The sequence below is a fragment of the Lycorma delicatula genome, chromosome 4 (assembly GCF_047948215.1).
Source record: "Lycorma delicatula isolate Av1 chromosome 4, ASM4794821v1, whole genome shotgun sequence".
Taxonomy (NCBI): domain Eukaryota; kingdom Metazoa; phylum Arthropoda; class Insecta; order Hemiptera; family Fulgoridae; genus Lycorma; species Lycorma delicatula.
Genome location: NC_134458.1, coordinates 18,808,916 through 18,828,139, shown reverse-complemented (window position 1 = coordinate 18,828,139; position 19,224 = coordinate 18,808,916). Strand labels below are relative to the sequence as shown.

General features: G+C 36.6%; 1 protein-coding gene across 1 annotated transcript in view; it reads right to left on the bottom strand.

Moving 5' to 3' along the window:
• The window catches only part of LOC142322572 (uncharacterized), a 111,423-nt gene that overhangs the window by 46,458 nt on the left and 45,741 nt on the right, over window positions 1-19,224 (bottom strand). The window contains exons 15-17 of the mRNA XM_075361647.1: window positions 15,564-15,664; window positions 12,360-12,461; window positions 3,487-3,747 (exon numbers count right to left, since the gene is read on the bottom strand). Of these exons, the coding sequence (XP_075217762.1) occupies window positions 3,487-3,747; window positions 12,360-12,461; window positions 15,564-15,664 (464 nt within the window). The remainder of the gene's footprint in view (window positions 1-3,486; window positions 3,748-12,359; window positions 12,462-15,563; window positions 15,665-19,224) is intronic.

Here is a 19,224-nt window from a genome sequence, read left to right as displayed (position 1 = left end):
AGCAATAAGAGTCCTCGTTTTCTCCGCCTTCTCACAAGCCCGGAGTACGTGAGTACTAAATCTTAGTCTGGAGTCAACCCAGATTCCCAAGTATTTTATGGCCACCTGAAATAAACTTTCTCTGCTATCAAGGATCAGACGTAAAGTTGGCCTCCTCCTGCCGGCAGAGATCACCACCATCTCCGTCCTTTCAGAAGCCAACTCCAGTTTTACCCCAGCTATCCACTCACTAATCCTTGTATACGACTCAGTTATTTTGTCTACAGCCTCATATACCTTGTTTCCGCCTCCACTAGCAACGCTATATCATCTGCGTAGCCAAATAATGTAACCGTTTGTGGGAGAACAACCCGAAACGCTCCATTATAAAACAGGGTCGGTCCTTGGACCGACCCTGTGGCACCGCTCTATCGAGGTTCTTCTCAACATACTCATCATGCAGTCTAAAGATCATCTGACGTCCGATGAGGTAATTTCGCACCATCCGTCGCAGGTAAGAAGGGACACGAAGGTCCTCCATTACTCCCATTACTGCTGAGTGGTGAATGTAGTTAAACGCGTTTCGTACGTTCAGTGTAACTAGGACGCAGATCCTACCATCACCTCTCCTCAAGGCTCTTCCCGCCAAGTCTCAGACAACAGCCACAGCATCGATGGCGGACTTACTCCGGCGAAATCCATACTGATTCGCGGAGAGCCCGCCCTGCTCTTCCAGTACACCAATTATCCTTTGCTGAAGCATACGTTCCAGTACCTTCCTTAGCGCATCAATCATCGCCAGCGGCCGGTACGAGGAGGAAAGTACCAAATCCCTCCCCGGTTTAGGAACTACCAGCACGGCTGATGCTTCCATCTACCAGGAAAAACTGCCTCGTTAAGACAGGCGTTGTATGTCTCTAAAGACGCCTCTGGCTCAGCCCGTGCCGCTACCTTCATAACCATATTAGGCAGGAGATCCGGGCCAGGGGCCCTGGCCGACGATCTTCCTGTGATCGCGGTCTCCAGTTGTGCATCGGTAAACAGCGGTGCAGTCCCAGCCGCGCCTCTTACCTCCCGGAGTAATTCATCCCCCGAGGGGAAGAGCCCATCAACTACGTTCAACACTTCTTGCGGACACCTCATAACTGTAGCTCTAGGTCTTACTGCTTTCTTCATTAGAACCGCATAGAACCTCCCCCACGGGTCCGTCTTCACCTCCTCGATTAACTGAAGCCAACATTTTCTCTTTGACTGTACGATGAGCTTAGCAAGCTCTCTCCTCTTTTTCTTATACAGCTCAGCGTATACGATTTTCACCGAATGCAAGTACGCCCTTGTCATATGCCTTCTAGCCCGGTGGCATTCTTCTCGCGTCCTTGCTATATCGGCAGTCCACCAATATGCAGACGGATAACCCCTGCAGACGTACTTACGTGGGAGAAATTCGCAGGCTTCTTCAAGACAATCGGCAGGACATGTGGCTTTCCCCTCCGCCGTGGAGACCCGACGTACTGCACGTAGGTCAAGCCGTTCGGTAAAAACAGTCGAAGTCCCTGGTGCTCTAGCCCGTGAATATAGGTGGTCCATCACTACCAGCTCCGGTGCCAGCGAGTGTCATCAAGATCGCTTGATGATCGCTGGCCGTGTAGCCTTCCCACACTCTCCAGTCTGCAATGCGGGCAGCAAGCTCAGAAAAGGCAAAAGTCACGTCGATTAGAAAGCCCAAGGGCCCTCTCCGAAATGAATATGCATCGCCAACATTTAGCACTACTAAATCCAGTGCTGCAATCATGTCCATAAGCACCGAACCTCTTGCGTTTGTCCTGGCAGGTCCCCACTCGGTCGACCAGGCATTAAAATCGCCTTCGATTTTTCTATATCTTAAAAGGCCTAGAAAATAAAAGTTTGAATACAAAGGACTGGGATGAAAGCGACGTGTCGTCGCTGGAAAGACAATACGATTGTAATCGATTTGTAGCGACAGGCGCCGTGAAACAATCAACTGATATTAATACGGACAGGCCAGACGATAAGTCATCACTCTGTTACATAACATTATGTAATGTATAATCTCATGGATTATTGAAAATTCCCTCATTATTTATCACCAGTGTTGAATCGATTTTTTGAATTGAGTAATATATTCCTAAAAACTTATTAATTTTTTTAAAAATTATTTTATTGAAAAAATTACTTTCGTTAACAAAAAACGGGTTTTAGCGTCAACTTTTGACCGCTTTATATCTATCTGCCTTCTTTTATTTCAATAACACTTTAGTGCAGGCTGTTTATATTCTTCATATTTATGATACAAAATATGAAATGTTTAAAACACTGAAACTTTTTAATAGCTGTAAATAAATATATTAGAGTATTCTGTACATACATTAGATATTAAAATATATCTACGTTAATAGAATTACATAATCCAGTTTATCTGAGATAACTAACGCGACCTAATTTTTCACTCGACTTGAACGGGAAGATCTACTCCTAATCGATCTTATACGAACTAGTAGAATGCTATAATCAAATGAGTCTAACAACAACTCAGCGGTAAAAAAATTAGCACGGTCGCACGATCGTAAAGATTAACATCCCAACCTCTGTAGGGAAAGACACCCACCTTGTGGCGATTTCGGTCACCATACCACTCCTCCACGTTCAAGCCCGGATGGGCTTTAACGGAGGTCGTCTCATCGACCCTCTAACTCGTTATTCCCAAACTGTGCGCCACGGCGCCCTGGGGAGCCGCGGCTTCCTCACAGGGGCGCCGCAAAATATTGTAAAAGCTTCGTAATTAATTGAACCAAGACATTTAAAGTTATTAATTTAATGTTAATAAAGTAAAAAAGTAATGAAGATACAAGATTTTTATTTATTTTTATTTCTTATTTACGAGAGTCATACTTTTACTTAGGGTAGGGCGCCATAGAAAAAGTTTAATTGAAAAAGGGCGCCGCGACTCGGAAAAGTTTGGAAACCACTGCTTTAACTGATTACATTCACAGTCATCAGCCAGGCCTCAGTAGGGATGTCAATGATGCAAATGTCTCGATAGACATTTATATCAGTGATTTTTCGCTCGGCCTTTGCCTTCCCTGCAGGCTTCTTTCGGACATCTCTTTTCTGTCGTACTCGTTGTCCTCAGAACTAACTAACCGAATTCGCGGAAGCGCTAACCCCGCGCCTAATCCAGTACTTTAATTTAACTAGCTACGAATGACTGTAAATGTAACTTTGTTACGAGTTTAAATTCAGCACTAACTCGTAACTCGCAAAATTTGTTGTTCGCAACTACGGTAATTTAGACCTAATTTTGCTCTTAATTTAATAGTACACGATGAATAAGCGACCGACTTTCACTTTAACGTTGACTGGACGTTTGATCTGGTCCGCCGGAAGCGAAGACAGACCTGCCGCCTCCCATTGCAACTCCTGTAAAAATTAACAGCTATCATTAAAAATAACAAATTTTCCGTTTCAACTTCATGCGATACCACACACCTGTTCAAAGTCGATTGACGATAATGCAGTAGCTGATCGATTTAACTTTGTTATGTCGAAACACTTTGGATTTCCATCTGAATTTTTTGATTCTACATTACCTACAATTGTAACATTTTTAAAAGACAACGATCGATTTATTTTTCTTACATCGTCAGCATCAAGAAGGTCATCTATATTAATGCCGTTGATAGTTTTTAAATCCTTCATATTACCATCGACATACAGTTTATTATAAGATTTTACTGCGTTTCGAATAATCTGAAACCGGTAAAATACATATACAAATTAAACATAATAAAAACAGATTCATTTCACATAATTTTAAAAATATAAGTAAAAACGTTTGTTATAAAACAAATTTTTTCAGAGTAACGACCAAATTTTATGATTTTCATTAAATATTAAATTTATAGTCTTAAAAAAAACCTGTTTTCTTCAAATAAATGAAGAAAGTAAAACTCACTGCCGATTTTCGCGGCGGGGTGGTTGCATCTTCACCTTTCATCCGGAGTTCCTGGGTTTGAATTCCGGTCAGGTAAGACATTTTTCATACGCTACAAATTTCTATCTTCTTATTCCCAGGTACAAGCTTCTTTGTAAGCTTCGTGGTGAATCGGTTAAAAAACTCTACGGTGAAGTGTTTTAAACTTATTTTTTATCATTGCTATCAGATAAAACAATTTTCCATAAGTTGCAATGTAAAGAGAATTCTGAGCGAGTTTATAATAGCCCGATTTTTATTTTGTTTAGTTCTTTTAAATTGTAAGAAGCTACAGACTTTTATTTTACAAGCAAAAGATAAATATTAAGAATGAAAAAAACACGACTGCCAAAAAATAAACATTGCTGACAAACATTGCTTTTATTGTTTTGGTTGGTTCCATCGTGATTTTGTACTATTCTAGCAAATACCGCGCCCGAACTTTGAAAATCGGAAGATCGGTTGCAAAGATACAACAAAATTTAGTGAATAACCGTGAATCATTCAGTTCAAACCCAGTTCACACAGTGATAGATTTTCATAGTTCATTAAAATTTGTGTTTCTACCGGCAAATCTCCACTATTATAAGTACATATATATAGCCTCCCGGTTATGTAAAGATTCCAACGCGGGGTCATACATCAAAATCGGTTCAGCTGTTAAGCTGCTACGGTGGAACATACACCCTAAATATATTACAATCCTTTTTGGGCAGTCGTGTAAAAACACAGAGTTGCACAAAATCATCGTAACTTGAAAAAGATCAGTTTTCCCTAATCTTTTCCATCCGGCATAATCGTCATCAATTTTTATTAATGATTGTACGAATACATTTGTAAACGTTCGACAGCGTAATCACCAGCCCAAATTTGTTTACTAATTAACTATTTTTCATAAATTAATTTTTCATTTTTAACTATTTTTTCCGATAAATGTACTGTACAGGCTATAATAACACTAGATCGGTGTACTTACACAAACAGTCGTGTAATAATACATTATGCGACGACCATATAGCGATAGCTGTTAACGCAAAAGTGCGAAATAAGTTACGACACGAGCCTCGGTGAGCGTCGTAAACTTTGCAAGAGTGCATTAACGGCCACTGTAGAGAGTCGCATACCGTATTTTTTCTGCGGTCGAGAAAATACTGGGATTATCGATTTAAACCGACGATAGAATACATTGTTTACGGAATATTTTTTTATAATTTTTCAAAAAATATATTAATCAATACATTTCTGTGGAGATAGGTTGTCGGCCATAAATTCTGCTTTTTTTTTAACATCGACCGGCGTTAAAGACATTTCTTCCTTAGTATCCGACGTAATTAACAAAGGTTAAACGTGTAATATAGAAATTTAGTTATCTATTGCTGTACTTTCAAATTAACCTCTGTTCGCTAACTACGAAATCGGATAAAACTCAAAGTAAAAAAAAACAGCCGATACATTAAACGATATCCGCTTGTGATCGATTTCCGGTAGAAAGGAGTAGGCTTTGAACACCTGTATCATAATGACCCTCGTTACGATACAGGTTCCAGCCGCGAAATTCAAAAGTTATAATACAGCAGTAGAAAGAATTTATAAACAACGATTTAACAATTTTTAACTAACGAATAATTTAGCCCGTGTATCGATTTACGTGTCAAACGGATGCTCCTAACTACTTAAATCGCATAGCTTTTGTACAGCGTTAAAGGAAGGTATAAATAAATAATATATATATAAATAAAATATACCGCAATAAAAGTTTTATAAAAGAGAAAAATCGGACTGCAATGATATGAAATAACGGGATAAATGAACTTACCCCTAATCTAACGGCTGCTCCATTCCCCGCATATAACAAAAGGTGGGGGAAGTGCAACTACAATTTTTATTTTAAGATTATTAATTTTAAATCAGAACAATATATTTAACTGAAATTCATAGGTAAAACTTAGGGATCAGGAAAACCATTTGTCTTTGGTATCAAAGTAGAACTTACAGGCTTTAAACATCGACCGAGACCTGTGCTCGGTATCAAAATTTAAAGTTTTCTGAAAAAGATTATTGTTTTCGCTCAACAAATCTAAAAAAGAAACTTAGCAAACAATGTTACAAGCATTTTTAAGTGGAAACTAGCTTTTATAATCGTTTGACAAACTGCGACCGCACATGTCCAGCGATTGTAACATCCTGCATAACTGTAAATCAATAATTAGCCTCCGTAATTACAGGTAGATCAACTCTCCGTCGGTTTTCAGTCTCCGATTAATTCTATTTGAATATGTATTTTTTTTAATGAAAAAATTTCTCGGTTAAGATCTGGCTCGATTAAAGTATTTTAATAGGCGTAAACATTTTACACATCAATAAATATCAAAACGATGTCACAACCCCGCGTGTCGTTTTTAAAATCTTTTGAAATAATTGTGTCTGTATAATTTACCTTTTAAATTGAATACGACTGGAGAAATAAGACAAACGTATCAGGAATTAAGGAAAAGTAATACTAGTTTCCTAATTTTATTTCGGTTTTAGGGATTTATTTACCGCCCGATTTAGCCAAAATTTTGCATTTACGTTAAAACAAATCGTAAAATATCAGCCTTTTTGTTCTGTTTTATGTAAAAAAAAGAAAAAGTAGCAAGCTTTCAAAATAGAACCTAATTTTTAACAGTTCAGAAAACGTTTTAGGTAACTACTATTACCGTGAGATGAAATCGCTAAGATTTACAGATGAGGATTTATAGTATTTACATATCTGTTGTAAGTTGTTTTGTCGTTAATCTGTCGGTCATTTTAATAAGTCTTTTGCAGTTACAAGGTTATCAATGGATAGTTACAAATTAAACTGCTTTTGAAGTCGACTATTATTTATACCTCCTTGTAAATACCGTATTTATTCGAGTACCCCCCGCCCACGAATAAGCCCCGCACAACGATTTTCCGGGCCGAAAATCTAAACAAAATAATCGAGTATACACCGGTATTTTTAAGTACAACAGATATAATAAAAAAAATACGTAAATATTCAGAAAGTAAAGCATATAATTCGTTCATTTAAATTACATTAATAATTAATTACCGTAAGCACTAGTTTAGTTCAGAATCAGTAGGCCCGTAAAACGGCCTACTAATCCAATGATTAATAGTCGACTCCTCTAAGTTTTGGAAAAAGAAAACCTGATATCACCGTATCAAGCAGGTTTTCGGCAATACCATTCTACCACTGATCAAATGATCAACTTAGAGGACTTTGTATATAACAGCTTCATTACAACGAAACATTTTGTCGGAGTCTTCTTTGATCTTCAGAAGGCTTTCGATATGACCTGGCGTCATGGTATAATGCTCCAGATACATGAATGTGGCATTCGTGGCAATCTGCCTGTACTGCTCAGCAACTATATGAATGACCGTACCTTCCAAGTACGCGTCAACAATGAATATTCATGTGAAAGCATCTTGGAAAATGGCATACCACAAGGTTCGCCGTTGAGCGGTACCTTGTTTACCATTGCCATTAATAAATTGATATTAGCCATTCCAGTAGAAATCAGCAAAAGCGTCTATGTTGATGATCTGGCAATTGCGTATGCAAGCAACAAGACTGCTATGGTGAGGTACAAATTGCAACGAGCGATCAATGCTCTAAATGAAGTTGCAAGGAATAACGGAATCCAATTGTCACCAGAAAAAAACGTGCTGTGTACACTTTTGTAGGAAGAGAATTCCTCATCAAAGTCCTGCGTTGACAATTGATGATAATCCAATACAATATAAAGACAATGTAAGATATTTAGGACTAGTATTGGATAAATCCCTTACATGGGGATTACATATACAGGACTTGAGTGATAGATGCAAAAGAACGCTAAACATTATAAAATGTCTATCGAACTTAAATTGGGGCTCAGACAAAGAGACATTATTGAGATTGTATAAAGCATTGGTTCAATCTAATCTAGACTACGGATGTATCGTATATTCATCTGCTAGAAAGTCGCATTTAAAAAAGTTAGACGTAGTTCATAATAGCGGAATAAGATATGCAACTGGTGCTTTCCGCACAAGTCCGGCGGCTGGTCTGATGTCTGAAGCCGGAATAATGCCACTACATTATAGAAGAGAGATCCTTTTACTAAGATACGCAGCAAATATATGGGCTTATCCTGCCCATATAAATAATAAACTTTTCAATAACCATCCTATGGCTGCATTATACGAACGTCGTGCTACCTATTCCAGACCAGCCGGAATTTGGTACCACGAATTAAGAAGTAAATACGAAATTGCCTTTCCAGATACATTGGCAATTTCTACTAGAGAAATACCGCCATGGCTCTTGCCAGCGGTAAATACAAGTTTGGATATCTCTCAAGGAGAAATAAAAAAGAAACCAGCAGTGATCATCCAACAGGAATTTTTGGCAACCGTCAGTAGTTACGAAGAACATATTAGAATTTATACTGACGGTTCTAAAACCGAACATGTTGTTGGATGCTCAATATATGTAAATGGAGAAGCCCACTTTTGGAAACTGCCAGATGTGGCCAGTGTCTACACGGCAGAACTCACTGCAATTCAGCACGCTCTTCGCTACACTGAAAACTATTGCGAAGAGAGAGTGTTAATATGTTCCGATTCTTCAAGTGCACTTGTCGCAATTCGGAATAAGAACATTAAGGATGTCCTAATTGCAAACAACCTGTCCATTTTATACGTTCTAAATCAACGAGGACAGTGATGCGTATTTGTATGGACTCCGGGGCATGCTGGTATTACAGGTAATGAAATCACAGACGAAGCTGCCAGAAAGGCAACAGTCTGCAATGATTTGGATGCATTTCCTGTGAGAGTGGCAGATGTTAAAAACCGTCTAACAAACATAGTAAAAAACAAGTGGAATGCTGAATGGAGGAGTTTAAATACAAAACTAAACTCAGTAAAAACTTCACCATATAAATGGAAAAGCGACTTTAAGTTGACTCGCCGTGAAGAAGAAGCGGCGACCAGACTTAGAATCGGTCACACGCAATTAACAAATTCATATTTATTAACCGGCGAAGTGAGACCAATGTGCGGTGTTTGTAATAAAACACTGACAATCAAGCATCTAACAGAAGAGTGTACCATATATGAGGACCTCAGAAAGAGGTTCCGTTTTAGAAATAATATTACTGCTGATCTGGATAATGGAAATGAAGAAAATATAGTTCCATTTTTACACGTTAGTGGACTTCTTAAAAGTCTATAAAATGAATGTTTAAAGCTGTGTTAAATCTCTAAGAGGTGGTTTCATTTAAATGTGGAAGTCTCGAAGCGTGGCACGTGTAGTAACGGGAGGTACCTTTCTTGTTTAGGTCATTTTGGCTCACCTGCATTCAAGAGCAGTGAGTCGGGGTGTGTCCGATGATGGCATGGAGGACCCTCAAAGCTGGCTTGAGGGCGCGAGGCTATGGTGTGCGCGGTGCATGCCTGTAGCCTGTTTTTAAGAAGGATTCAACTGCCACGGCACCCTGGCGCGACTGATATACTGCTCAACGACGATTCTGGTCGCTTTGAGGGTGCTTAATCAAACTATAAACGAGACTCGTTGAAGAAAGAAAGAAAGAAATGGTATTGATAAGTTGAATTTTTAATTTCATGGTCTTTTGAGAACCTTATCTCAAATTTTAATATCGGGGCCCTTTACACCCCGTAAGTGTTGTGATTTTTCTTGTCTTTTGTGTCTTAATGTTTTGTGTAGTTTGTGCTTTTAAATAAAATGTAAGGGCCCTTTACACCCTTACATATAACGATCCAGATGGTGATAGTAGTTTTCTTTTAAAGAATGTGCCGAGGGCTAATGACATTAGCAGTAGATGCCCGTAAAAATTCAGATAAAAAAAAAATAATAATAATGCCCTGAGGTAGATAATCCCCACGTCCTGAACACAACATCTATGTTTCACGTCCAGGGCGGAAACAGCTGTACTTACGTGCATTACATATAGCTGGCTAACGGGGTTCCGAGTAAATTCCTCGGTTATGTTTTTTTACCTTTGACCTGTTTCCAACTTCAGGTCACTAAACGGACTGGATTTTTCGGCTACCTGCAGGAAATTGAATAATAAACGATTTTGGAAATGGACTCATACCACTCTTAGAGCTGGCGATGTGGCGGCCAGGGTCAATGTTATTGCAGGTGTAACTGAGACCCTTCCGTTGTCCACATGCCCCCTGCGATGGCAAGCATGTAGCAATAGTGCCCATGTATGTCGGTGCATGGGAGCTCTGACAGCTTCGGTGAGTAGGAGCCTGGAGTCAGTGCAGAGACTGCGCATTCGCTCTCTGCCAGGACATATGCCGGTTCCACCGGAGTACCGGATCGGACCTCCAAGGTTAGTAGCCCTGGAGTGGGGGTGTACCGCGGCAGCTAGCCTTGCTACAGAAGGGATTAACCGTTCATGAATATTGAACAATCAAACGTGGCAGAGTGTCCATGTAAACACCCTCGTTTAGAATCCTCCGATTCGCCACAAGCGAAGAGGAAAAAGAGTAAAGAGTGTGACAAAATCAAGAAAGATGCTGATAGAATTAGTATAGACTTACGTAAAAGCCTATTTGGCTATAGTGTACCTAAGCCAAGATTTTTAATTATTAATACGTCATTGATTATGCTGTAGGGGGTATGGCGTCTGAGGGGGCATACGACTTTATCAGTCGTATGCCCCCGATAACTATCCGTTACTAGCATACCGGTATTTTTTTTATTAAGTAAATCTTCTGGTCGCTTTTGCCATACATACCTGATCCGATCTAAAATTAAGGTTTCGTCCATCCAACCTGATTCCTGTGCTCTGATAATAACTCCATTTAGCTGTACGGTAGGAAGAGTTTTTCTTTTAAAAACAATGTACGGAGGTAATTTTGATCCATCAGAAGTAATGCAAAGCATAATACTACCTTTGGTTTTCATTACCACCAGTGCGAATCGTAACACTTTTTTTCTTTACGATTTTATCAAATGGCATTTCAAAATATACAGGGATTTGATCACCGTCTCCTATTTGAGAAGGCAAATAGCCTATATCTTTTCTAAGATTTATTATGTATTTGTGAAAATGTAATATATTTTGTTCATAAGCGTCTGGAAGTCGTTGAGAAATGGTCGTCTTTCGTCTTATTGACAAATCATTTCGTGAAAAAAATCGTGTTATCCATCCACAACTTGCTTTAAAATCAACTTTATGCAACGGTTTAGCGATTTCACGAGCATATGATTGACACATTTCTGTCGTGACAGCATAACCGCATTTCCTTTTTCCATAACAAAGTCATACAATTTTCTTTCTATGTCTGTGTATTTTGGTTTTAAGCCACAAAAAGCTCTTTTATTACCAGTGTATTTCACTAGAAGTTATTTCTTCTTACGCCAGTCTCGAATGCAGCTTTTATTTACGTCAAATTTTTTCCTGCCGCCCGATTTCCAATTTTTTCAGCCTCTTCTATAACGTGCAGTTTTTCATTTACTGTAAAAGATCGTAGACGCTGTTCTTTTTTACTCATTTTAATGCCGTAATTAAAATAAATCACCGTATTAAACTTTACAAGATAAACTAAACAGATAAAATGCACATAACCGTCTACATATACAAACAGTACAATGACTATGGCGAATAGACAAGACGATGATAGGTAATTGATACTGTAACTGTGGTGTCATTAGAACCGGATGCAGCCTATAGAGAATGAATCGGTTTTATAAAAATACTGTAACTTCGTTCCTATTGATAATATGAACAGGATGTTAATAATTGAGGATATATTCTGTATAAGCGGCATCCGGTATAGATAAACGAAAGCCTAATGTAACTATATTTATGTGATTGAATTTAGGTACTTCTAAGAAAACCTTTACTTTATGTAAATTATCCTGGCTAAAGGGTATGTTTCAAGCAAGCCCCGCACCCATATTTTTTCTCTCCAATTCCAAGAAAAAAAGTGCGGGGGTACTCGAATAAATACGGTACTTTAATACGATTAAAAATGTTAAATTTACGAATGGTATTTACGAGCGATGAAGTAATGATATTCATCGTTTTAAACGATACATTTTCCATCGCTTGCGATTATTTTATTTATCGTTTAAAACGTACAGAATTTGTTTTTCAAATGTTATACCAAAACTCTTTTAAAAATGCATTCATCTGTAATTGTTTTTTACTCGCACTGAATAATGGATTACATTACTAATAATAATAAGTCCTTGAAAAATAATAGTACGCACGCATCGATAACGATATTCTAAGAAAAACAAGCCTTTTTTGGCCGCGTAATTAAGTTCCATTTTCGCGGTGTCGGGTACAATACTCTTAATGCTAAAAGTTAGATATGTGAAATTAAACTAACAAACCTGATTTTTACTTGATATCCAGTATAATTTTTCCAAAGATGTAATCGGTACGATTTCATTGCCGGTAAACAAACTGCCGTTATCGAAAATCACTTCATAAGCCTAAAATAAGAGAATCAGAAAAACATACGATGAAAATCAGTCGATAACAGATCGGTTATATGACGTTAAAATTAAAAAAATAATAACACTAACCCAAAGCAAACGTACCCAAAATACAATAAGTACATTATTAGTGCTATACCAAAATTATACGTATAAAAAATGATTCGTCCGATAATTAATTAAATATGAAATTATTCGAATATAATTTCGCTAACGTCTTATATTAAATATATTAATTAATCGTTATTTATCTTCGATAAAATAATTATTACTGAATTAATAACGTAGTTCGATGCTGAGGTAATGATACGCTCGGTGTTGGGGAAAGTTACAAAATTAAATTACAAATAGCTCGTTTTTGCCAAAAGAAAATTGGACTTTATTTTTAACAGAATGAAAATCAGAATTATATAACCATGTTCATAAAAACAAAATGCATAAATACATTGTTACATATTATTGTTTTGTTAAGACAAATGCTTTGCACAAACATCTCCCTGTGCGATATTTATATATAGCAATCCTTAAGTAAAGTATAGGTAAACTTATTACCTTAAATATTTCTTTTAGATAAACACAGTGCATAATAACAATACAGAGTATAATAACACTATCTTATTATTTAACAGAGGATTACCTTAATATTTAGTAGACGATTACTGTAGAATGAAAAACATTAATATATTGATATTCACTTACGCAGGATGTAATCTGGATTATAATAACAAAGAGGTTAACGGACGAAAAACACTAATATCTTGATATTCACTTGCACAAAATATAATCTCACAATCGTGCATTTTATATATGTCTATATAAATTCCCTTAAGTTAATATTTTATCATACAATTAACAATTATAGAGAAGAAATAGCACAAACATAATGTTTAAAGGATCTTTAACATACAATAAAAAGATTCATTGTTGAAGAATATGTGTAATTTACTTGTTAACTGCATGAAGTGTAAACTTTGACTAAACAATATTAGAATTGTAAGACGCACTAATGATTCTTCGAATGATGGTCAGAGACTGTGATCAGAGAGAGACTGAGAGAGACACTGACGAGAGACTGCCAGATGACACTACGAGAGACTGCGAGAGTGAAAAACACTCAACGAGAGGCTGCCAAAGAATGACCTGACTCGGAATGCATGGAATGCAAAGTTGGCAGGAGTCTATTACTCCCTACTCCATCGCAGAACCTGGACAGAGTCCCTTGCTGCTGGATCTTTCTAATCGGGCTTGTTTTTTAAAAGGGTTATTTTTAATCTCGGATCTAATTTTTTCAATTTTTGTATATTATTATTATAGTGAATTTAAGACGGATTTAATTGCATTCCAATCCGTTGTTGAACCAGCGTTATCGAACTCATTTTATGGGCCGACCGCGGAAGGCTAGGCTTATAAAGCCTGTCCTCCCGACGTAATTCCCCTTCAGACCGTCCACTGAAGTCCTTTCGGTGCTAACTCTTTAATAGGCTAGCAGGAATACGCCACAACGGGGCACTACCTGTAAGGAGGGAGCAATGCGTCCCCTTTTCCGGAGGAGTCGCAATTGCTGGGTTATTTTGTCAGATTGTAAGTTAGAAAAATAGGAGAGGTTGTGTAGAAGCTCTTCATCCGCTTCTGGTATGGCTGCCCTTCAGGTCGCATCTCTGCTGGGCTCTGTTCCGGACTCCAGTCCGTGATGTTGAGGCGAGTGGTTGGTCTTCCTTCTTCTTCATCTTCTCCCTCTTCTTCTCCCGAAGACCTCTTCGTTCTTCTGACCTGACTCTAGTGGGGAGCCGGCTTATATAGTGTAGGTGGAGCCGGGTGAACTGTAAAGAGCCGAGTGATGTCGATAGAAGCCGAGTGCATCCGAAAGGAGCTGTGTGAACTGTGAAGAGCCGCTAGATCGTCAGGAGCCGAGCGCATCCGAAAGGAGCCGAGTGAATGTAACATGTTTACGTTTTGTTCTTCTTATTTTTTTATTTTATTTTTTTTAAACATTATACACATGAAATAATACAGAGTTAAATCTTAATAAATAATCAATACAAAAGTCATAAATAAAAATCAACTGAGCATATATTTATACGTATGTTGAATGGAATGCATAAATTTCAGTGTATGAAAAATTTCTTCTTTATAATTGAAATATTCATTAGATCGAAATACTGTTAAATTTTAGATGAAAATAAGTCAAATACCAAACCAGTTGAATTAACTTAAAACTGCTTTACGCATTGGCGTAAACACTCGGTTTGATATATTACACTTTGTAATTATGTTAACTTTGTAATTATCGTTTAGTTTTTCTGCACCCTGCTTCTACGAAGCGGTTAGCGTAGGTTGAATTTGATTTCTACATCGTGCGCGGGTGCGTTTGCATCTGACAGTGAATGTGCGATCGGCTTGCTCAATTAAACTAATATAATATTTAATGGAAACCGAATACTATATCGGGTAAACTAATATTTCAGAGGTCCAAAAGCAAAAGTATTGTCCGAAGTGTAATCTTGTCTCGGTCCACTGTTACAGTTTTCTTGTTATAAGATTAGCATACAGAGCTTTGGAACCTTGTATATATTCAAGGAAAAGTAAAAAACTGTCGCTTTTATTAAAGTAACTTCTCGGATTATGAAACATCGAAGTACAGGAAGCGACCGTCAAGTAGATACTTTTTTACGATGAGGAACGTTTTATGAGATTATCTACTTTATTCGAGTTCCACTCGACACTTACTCTTTCATTTACGGTTTTTATATTAACATTACCTGGTAGGTGAATTACTTTTGTATAAACCTCTTACTTTCCTTGTAATTAGGAAGAAAAATCAGAAAAGAAGTCCTTTTTTAGCTGACGCTACCGATTGAGTTTCAGTCAGATAAGTAATTGTAAAAGTAAAATAAAGAATAAACTATCAATAACGAGATTTATCAATTTTTTCTCTATTTTTTAAATACGTTTGTGATATTTAAAAAAATAATACTTCCTCGTTGCACGGTAAAATATTTTCAGTGGACTTTAAAAATTTCAAATACAAAAAAAAATAATATAATTATTACTTTAAAACTGTAATTAATTTTAATTTAAAAGAAGTGATAAATTAATTACCTGAACGCAGCCTTCAGTCTGAAATTTATCTAGGTAAATATCGTCTGGATTACTCTCTCCCCTTTCACCGATTTTGTATTTTACTTCCAAATTTTCATTACCTATAGAAAAATTTCAGTTTAGAACTTTAGTTAACGATCGTTTTAAATTTATAAAAATATTAACCGTAATAATATTTTATTTCATACAATGAAAATCTCTTATACGGTTGAATCAGAAAACAATATACCCCGGAATATCAGAACAACAACGGATGAAAAGATGATTATTGAATCGACGGAACTACTTAGCAAATCTTATTATTAAACTGACTTCACCCAACTTAGAAATTTTTAATTACTAATCGGGAAGAAATTGCGCACGGTTAAAACGATCCTAATTTAATAACCGTACAAGAAATGTAAAAATTTGGAGATTAATAATAATAATGAATCCGAGTTCGGATAAGACGTAAACTATACCCGCTACAACTAAACGGTTCTAAAATTCCTGATGCGTCTCAGGATTGAATCTTGTCAATTAACGGTAAAATGCCAGCGATCAAAGTCACATTTTAACATTATTATGATTTTATTCCTGTAAATCAGTAATGTTAAAAACTCCTGGCTGTTGTTCGACGTTCTTCAGTGCTAACTTAATATTTTGCGCCATTTAAAATAAAAATAAAAGGAATCAGTGTTATCTAACCCTAAATATTATACACGAACAAGACAACATAATCGATGCACAACAGAATGTTTTTACTACATGCCGTAGTCAACCAGTTAAATGTAGGTGTAATATTAAATGTAATGCTTTTTAATGGATAAGCTGCAGTAACAAACCGTAACGAGTTGAAATATTTAAAACTTAAAGCGCTCGTTCCGATTAAATTCAGGAAATTAATTTTAGGATTTTAAATCCATTAGAATACTTCTAACATGTGCTATTGCAATAATCGGTTACGAGCCCGTACGACTATGCAGAACAGTTGCTGTTTAACAAAATTATTTAGAATTACATTAAAAGATTTTTCTACTGAAAAAACAATATTACTTTATTAAACAGTTCTTAACTATTACCGATTAAATAAACTGAATTTTCCTGCATCCTTGTTTAACATGTATTAAAATATGTACCAGATATTTTTTAGTTATAACGCCTTCAAAGAAAGGTTTCACCGACAAAGTATGATTCATCAAAAAATGTAATAATAGAACTTACAGTTTGTTTAATAAAGTTATTATATGTACTATAAATATCAGTGGAATTTGAATCGCAAAGGCTCTCATTACAGCCTGTTTCTCGTTAACTGCCACCCAGTCAAACTCAACGTTTTTTTTCTAATAATACTGGAAATGTAACTATTAATATAATTATTACCCGTGGCAAAATTTTTATCCGTTTCTTTTTTTACATACTTCATTCAGTACCCGTGAAATTTATCGGTTTGATTTCAACTGGAAAAAGTTGGGTCGCACAATTCTTTCACACCTAATAAGTTATCGCGTGTTTTACTCTTACTTGGCTCAGAGCTAATATAATTTTCATAAGCTTTCTTTTTTGGTATCTTCTGCTTCTTATTATAGGGTTTTTAAAAAACAAGTAACTTCCTTAACGAGTCGGTACGGTGAATTCCTTTCTTTTATACGCTTTAGTTTGTTATTTTACTTTTTATATGATGTAGTATACATCATTGTTTATGTTCCCACACTGCCATCAAGTTCTTTTTTTTGACAAATACTGCATCTCTAAATTTAAGGAACGTTTCAATAAACAGAGGGTGAATGTAAATTATCCAGCGCATATTAACAGTTAATAAAAAATGAAATAAAGCGATGTAGCGTTCCAGATATTCTTCGTAATATGTGGTGTGAATTCGAGTAATCTAGATATTTTATGCGCCACAAAAGGTGTTCGTGTGGAACTTGTTTGAAGTCAATAAGTGTTGTAAACTAAACCGTTTGAACCACCCTGTTCAACAACAAAACACGCATGTTCAGCTTATTTTTTCGACGGTGGTGGATAGAAATCGGATGCGCCGTAGCATCGCAGCAATAGTTTGCAATGGGGGTAAACAACTTGTCAGTTGAGATCAAAACATCGTGTTTACGAACGTTTCTGAAAATATTGTATACGTTTTTTATAACCGATAACTAGATTTAATACTTACATAATCGACCTTTTTTATTTGTTAATAAGTTTATTAATAGTGTTAGTGTCGTTAAAGAAAAGTTATTTTTTAGTTAACTTTTTCAATTGTTCGTAAATTTAGTTTTTTGTAGTTTAGCAAATCCCATTATGTCGGCAAAAACCGGTAAAACTGGGGGGAAAAAGGATTATCAAAAGTCAGACTCGAGCGGTTATTCTCAATATTTATAATTTTATGAAGAAAGAAGCCGAAGGAGAAGCAAAACATTTAAAACAAATTCAGACTCGTTTTCTAAAGCGACCAGTGAATCCGTTAGATCCTTTCAGAGCATTTTAAAGCGACAAGAACAACACGAAAGTAGTGGAAGTGAATTCAGTACTCTTCGTAAAAAACGGCCAAGGAAGAAGTCGAAAACTAACCTGTACGATTTCAACAAAGGTGTTATTCGGAGGACGGCAAATGAGTTTCACTTACGGCATGGAGAACACTCCTTTCTGAGGAAACTTTTACCATTAGAAAAAGAGCAAATAACGTTTGAAGGAAGAGGCTTCCGATGGAAAAAAATCTGCAAACAACAGAAACGTTTTCTTCGAAAACGATAATATACGAGATAAATGGCTGCATTATCTGCGCTCCATATCGCGGTACAGAGAAGAAAATCCTCCAATTATATAAGTAGATGAAACCTAAATACATTCTTCCCACGCGAAGGGTCATGCGTGGACTTATGGTTCTTCAGACCGACTGAAAGATCCCATTTTTAAGGGGAATCCAGCAGTAATAGTTAATGCGGAAGGAGAAGACGGTTTTATCGAAAATGTTCTAATATTTAAGTCGCGTCAAAAAACGGGCGATTACCATGACGATATGAGTTTTAATAATTTTCAAAAACGGTTTGCGTCTCAATCGCTACCGAATCTGTCACCGAGATCTATGATAGTCACGGACAATGCACCGTACAACAACGTTCAAACAAATCTAGCCCCTACTTCGAATTCAAAAAACCAAGACACGATCGACCGGCTCAATAAAAACAAGATATCGTTTTCAAATGAAATGTTCAAACCTGAATCTTATACGCCAATTAAACTACACTAACCGCGATTTAAAACGTAAAAATAGATTCTTTGTTTGCTAAAAAAGGACATACTATTGTCAGATTACCACCTTATCATCCCGACTTAAATGCTTTTGATAATGTCTGGGCACGTGTTAAAAATTACATTGCCCAAAAGAATGTAAAGATCAATTTGGAAGACACAACAGAACCGGCCAAAGAAGAATTTAGAGAAATAAATGTAAACTTCGTGAAGGCAGTTTGCAAAACTGGAAAATTGTGACAGATTATTTAAAACTTCAACCGATGTTAGACGAAATTTCTGAGAGATTTATTTTAAAATTACATGAAACTGTTCTCAGTTCGACAGCGATGACGAAGAAGAGGACATACTGAGTGGAGTCGAACATATAGTACAACTCGGAAAGAAATGAAATATGTTGTGTGTTAGGTACTAGTAAAAAATTACTTAT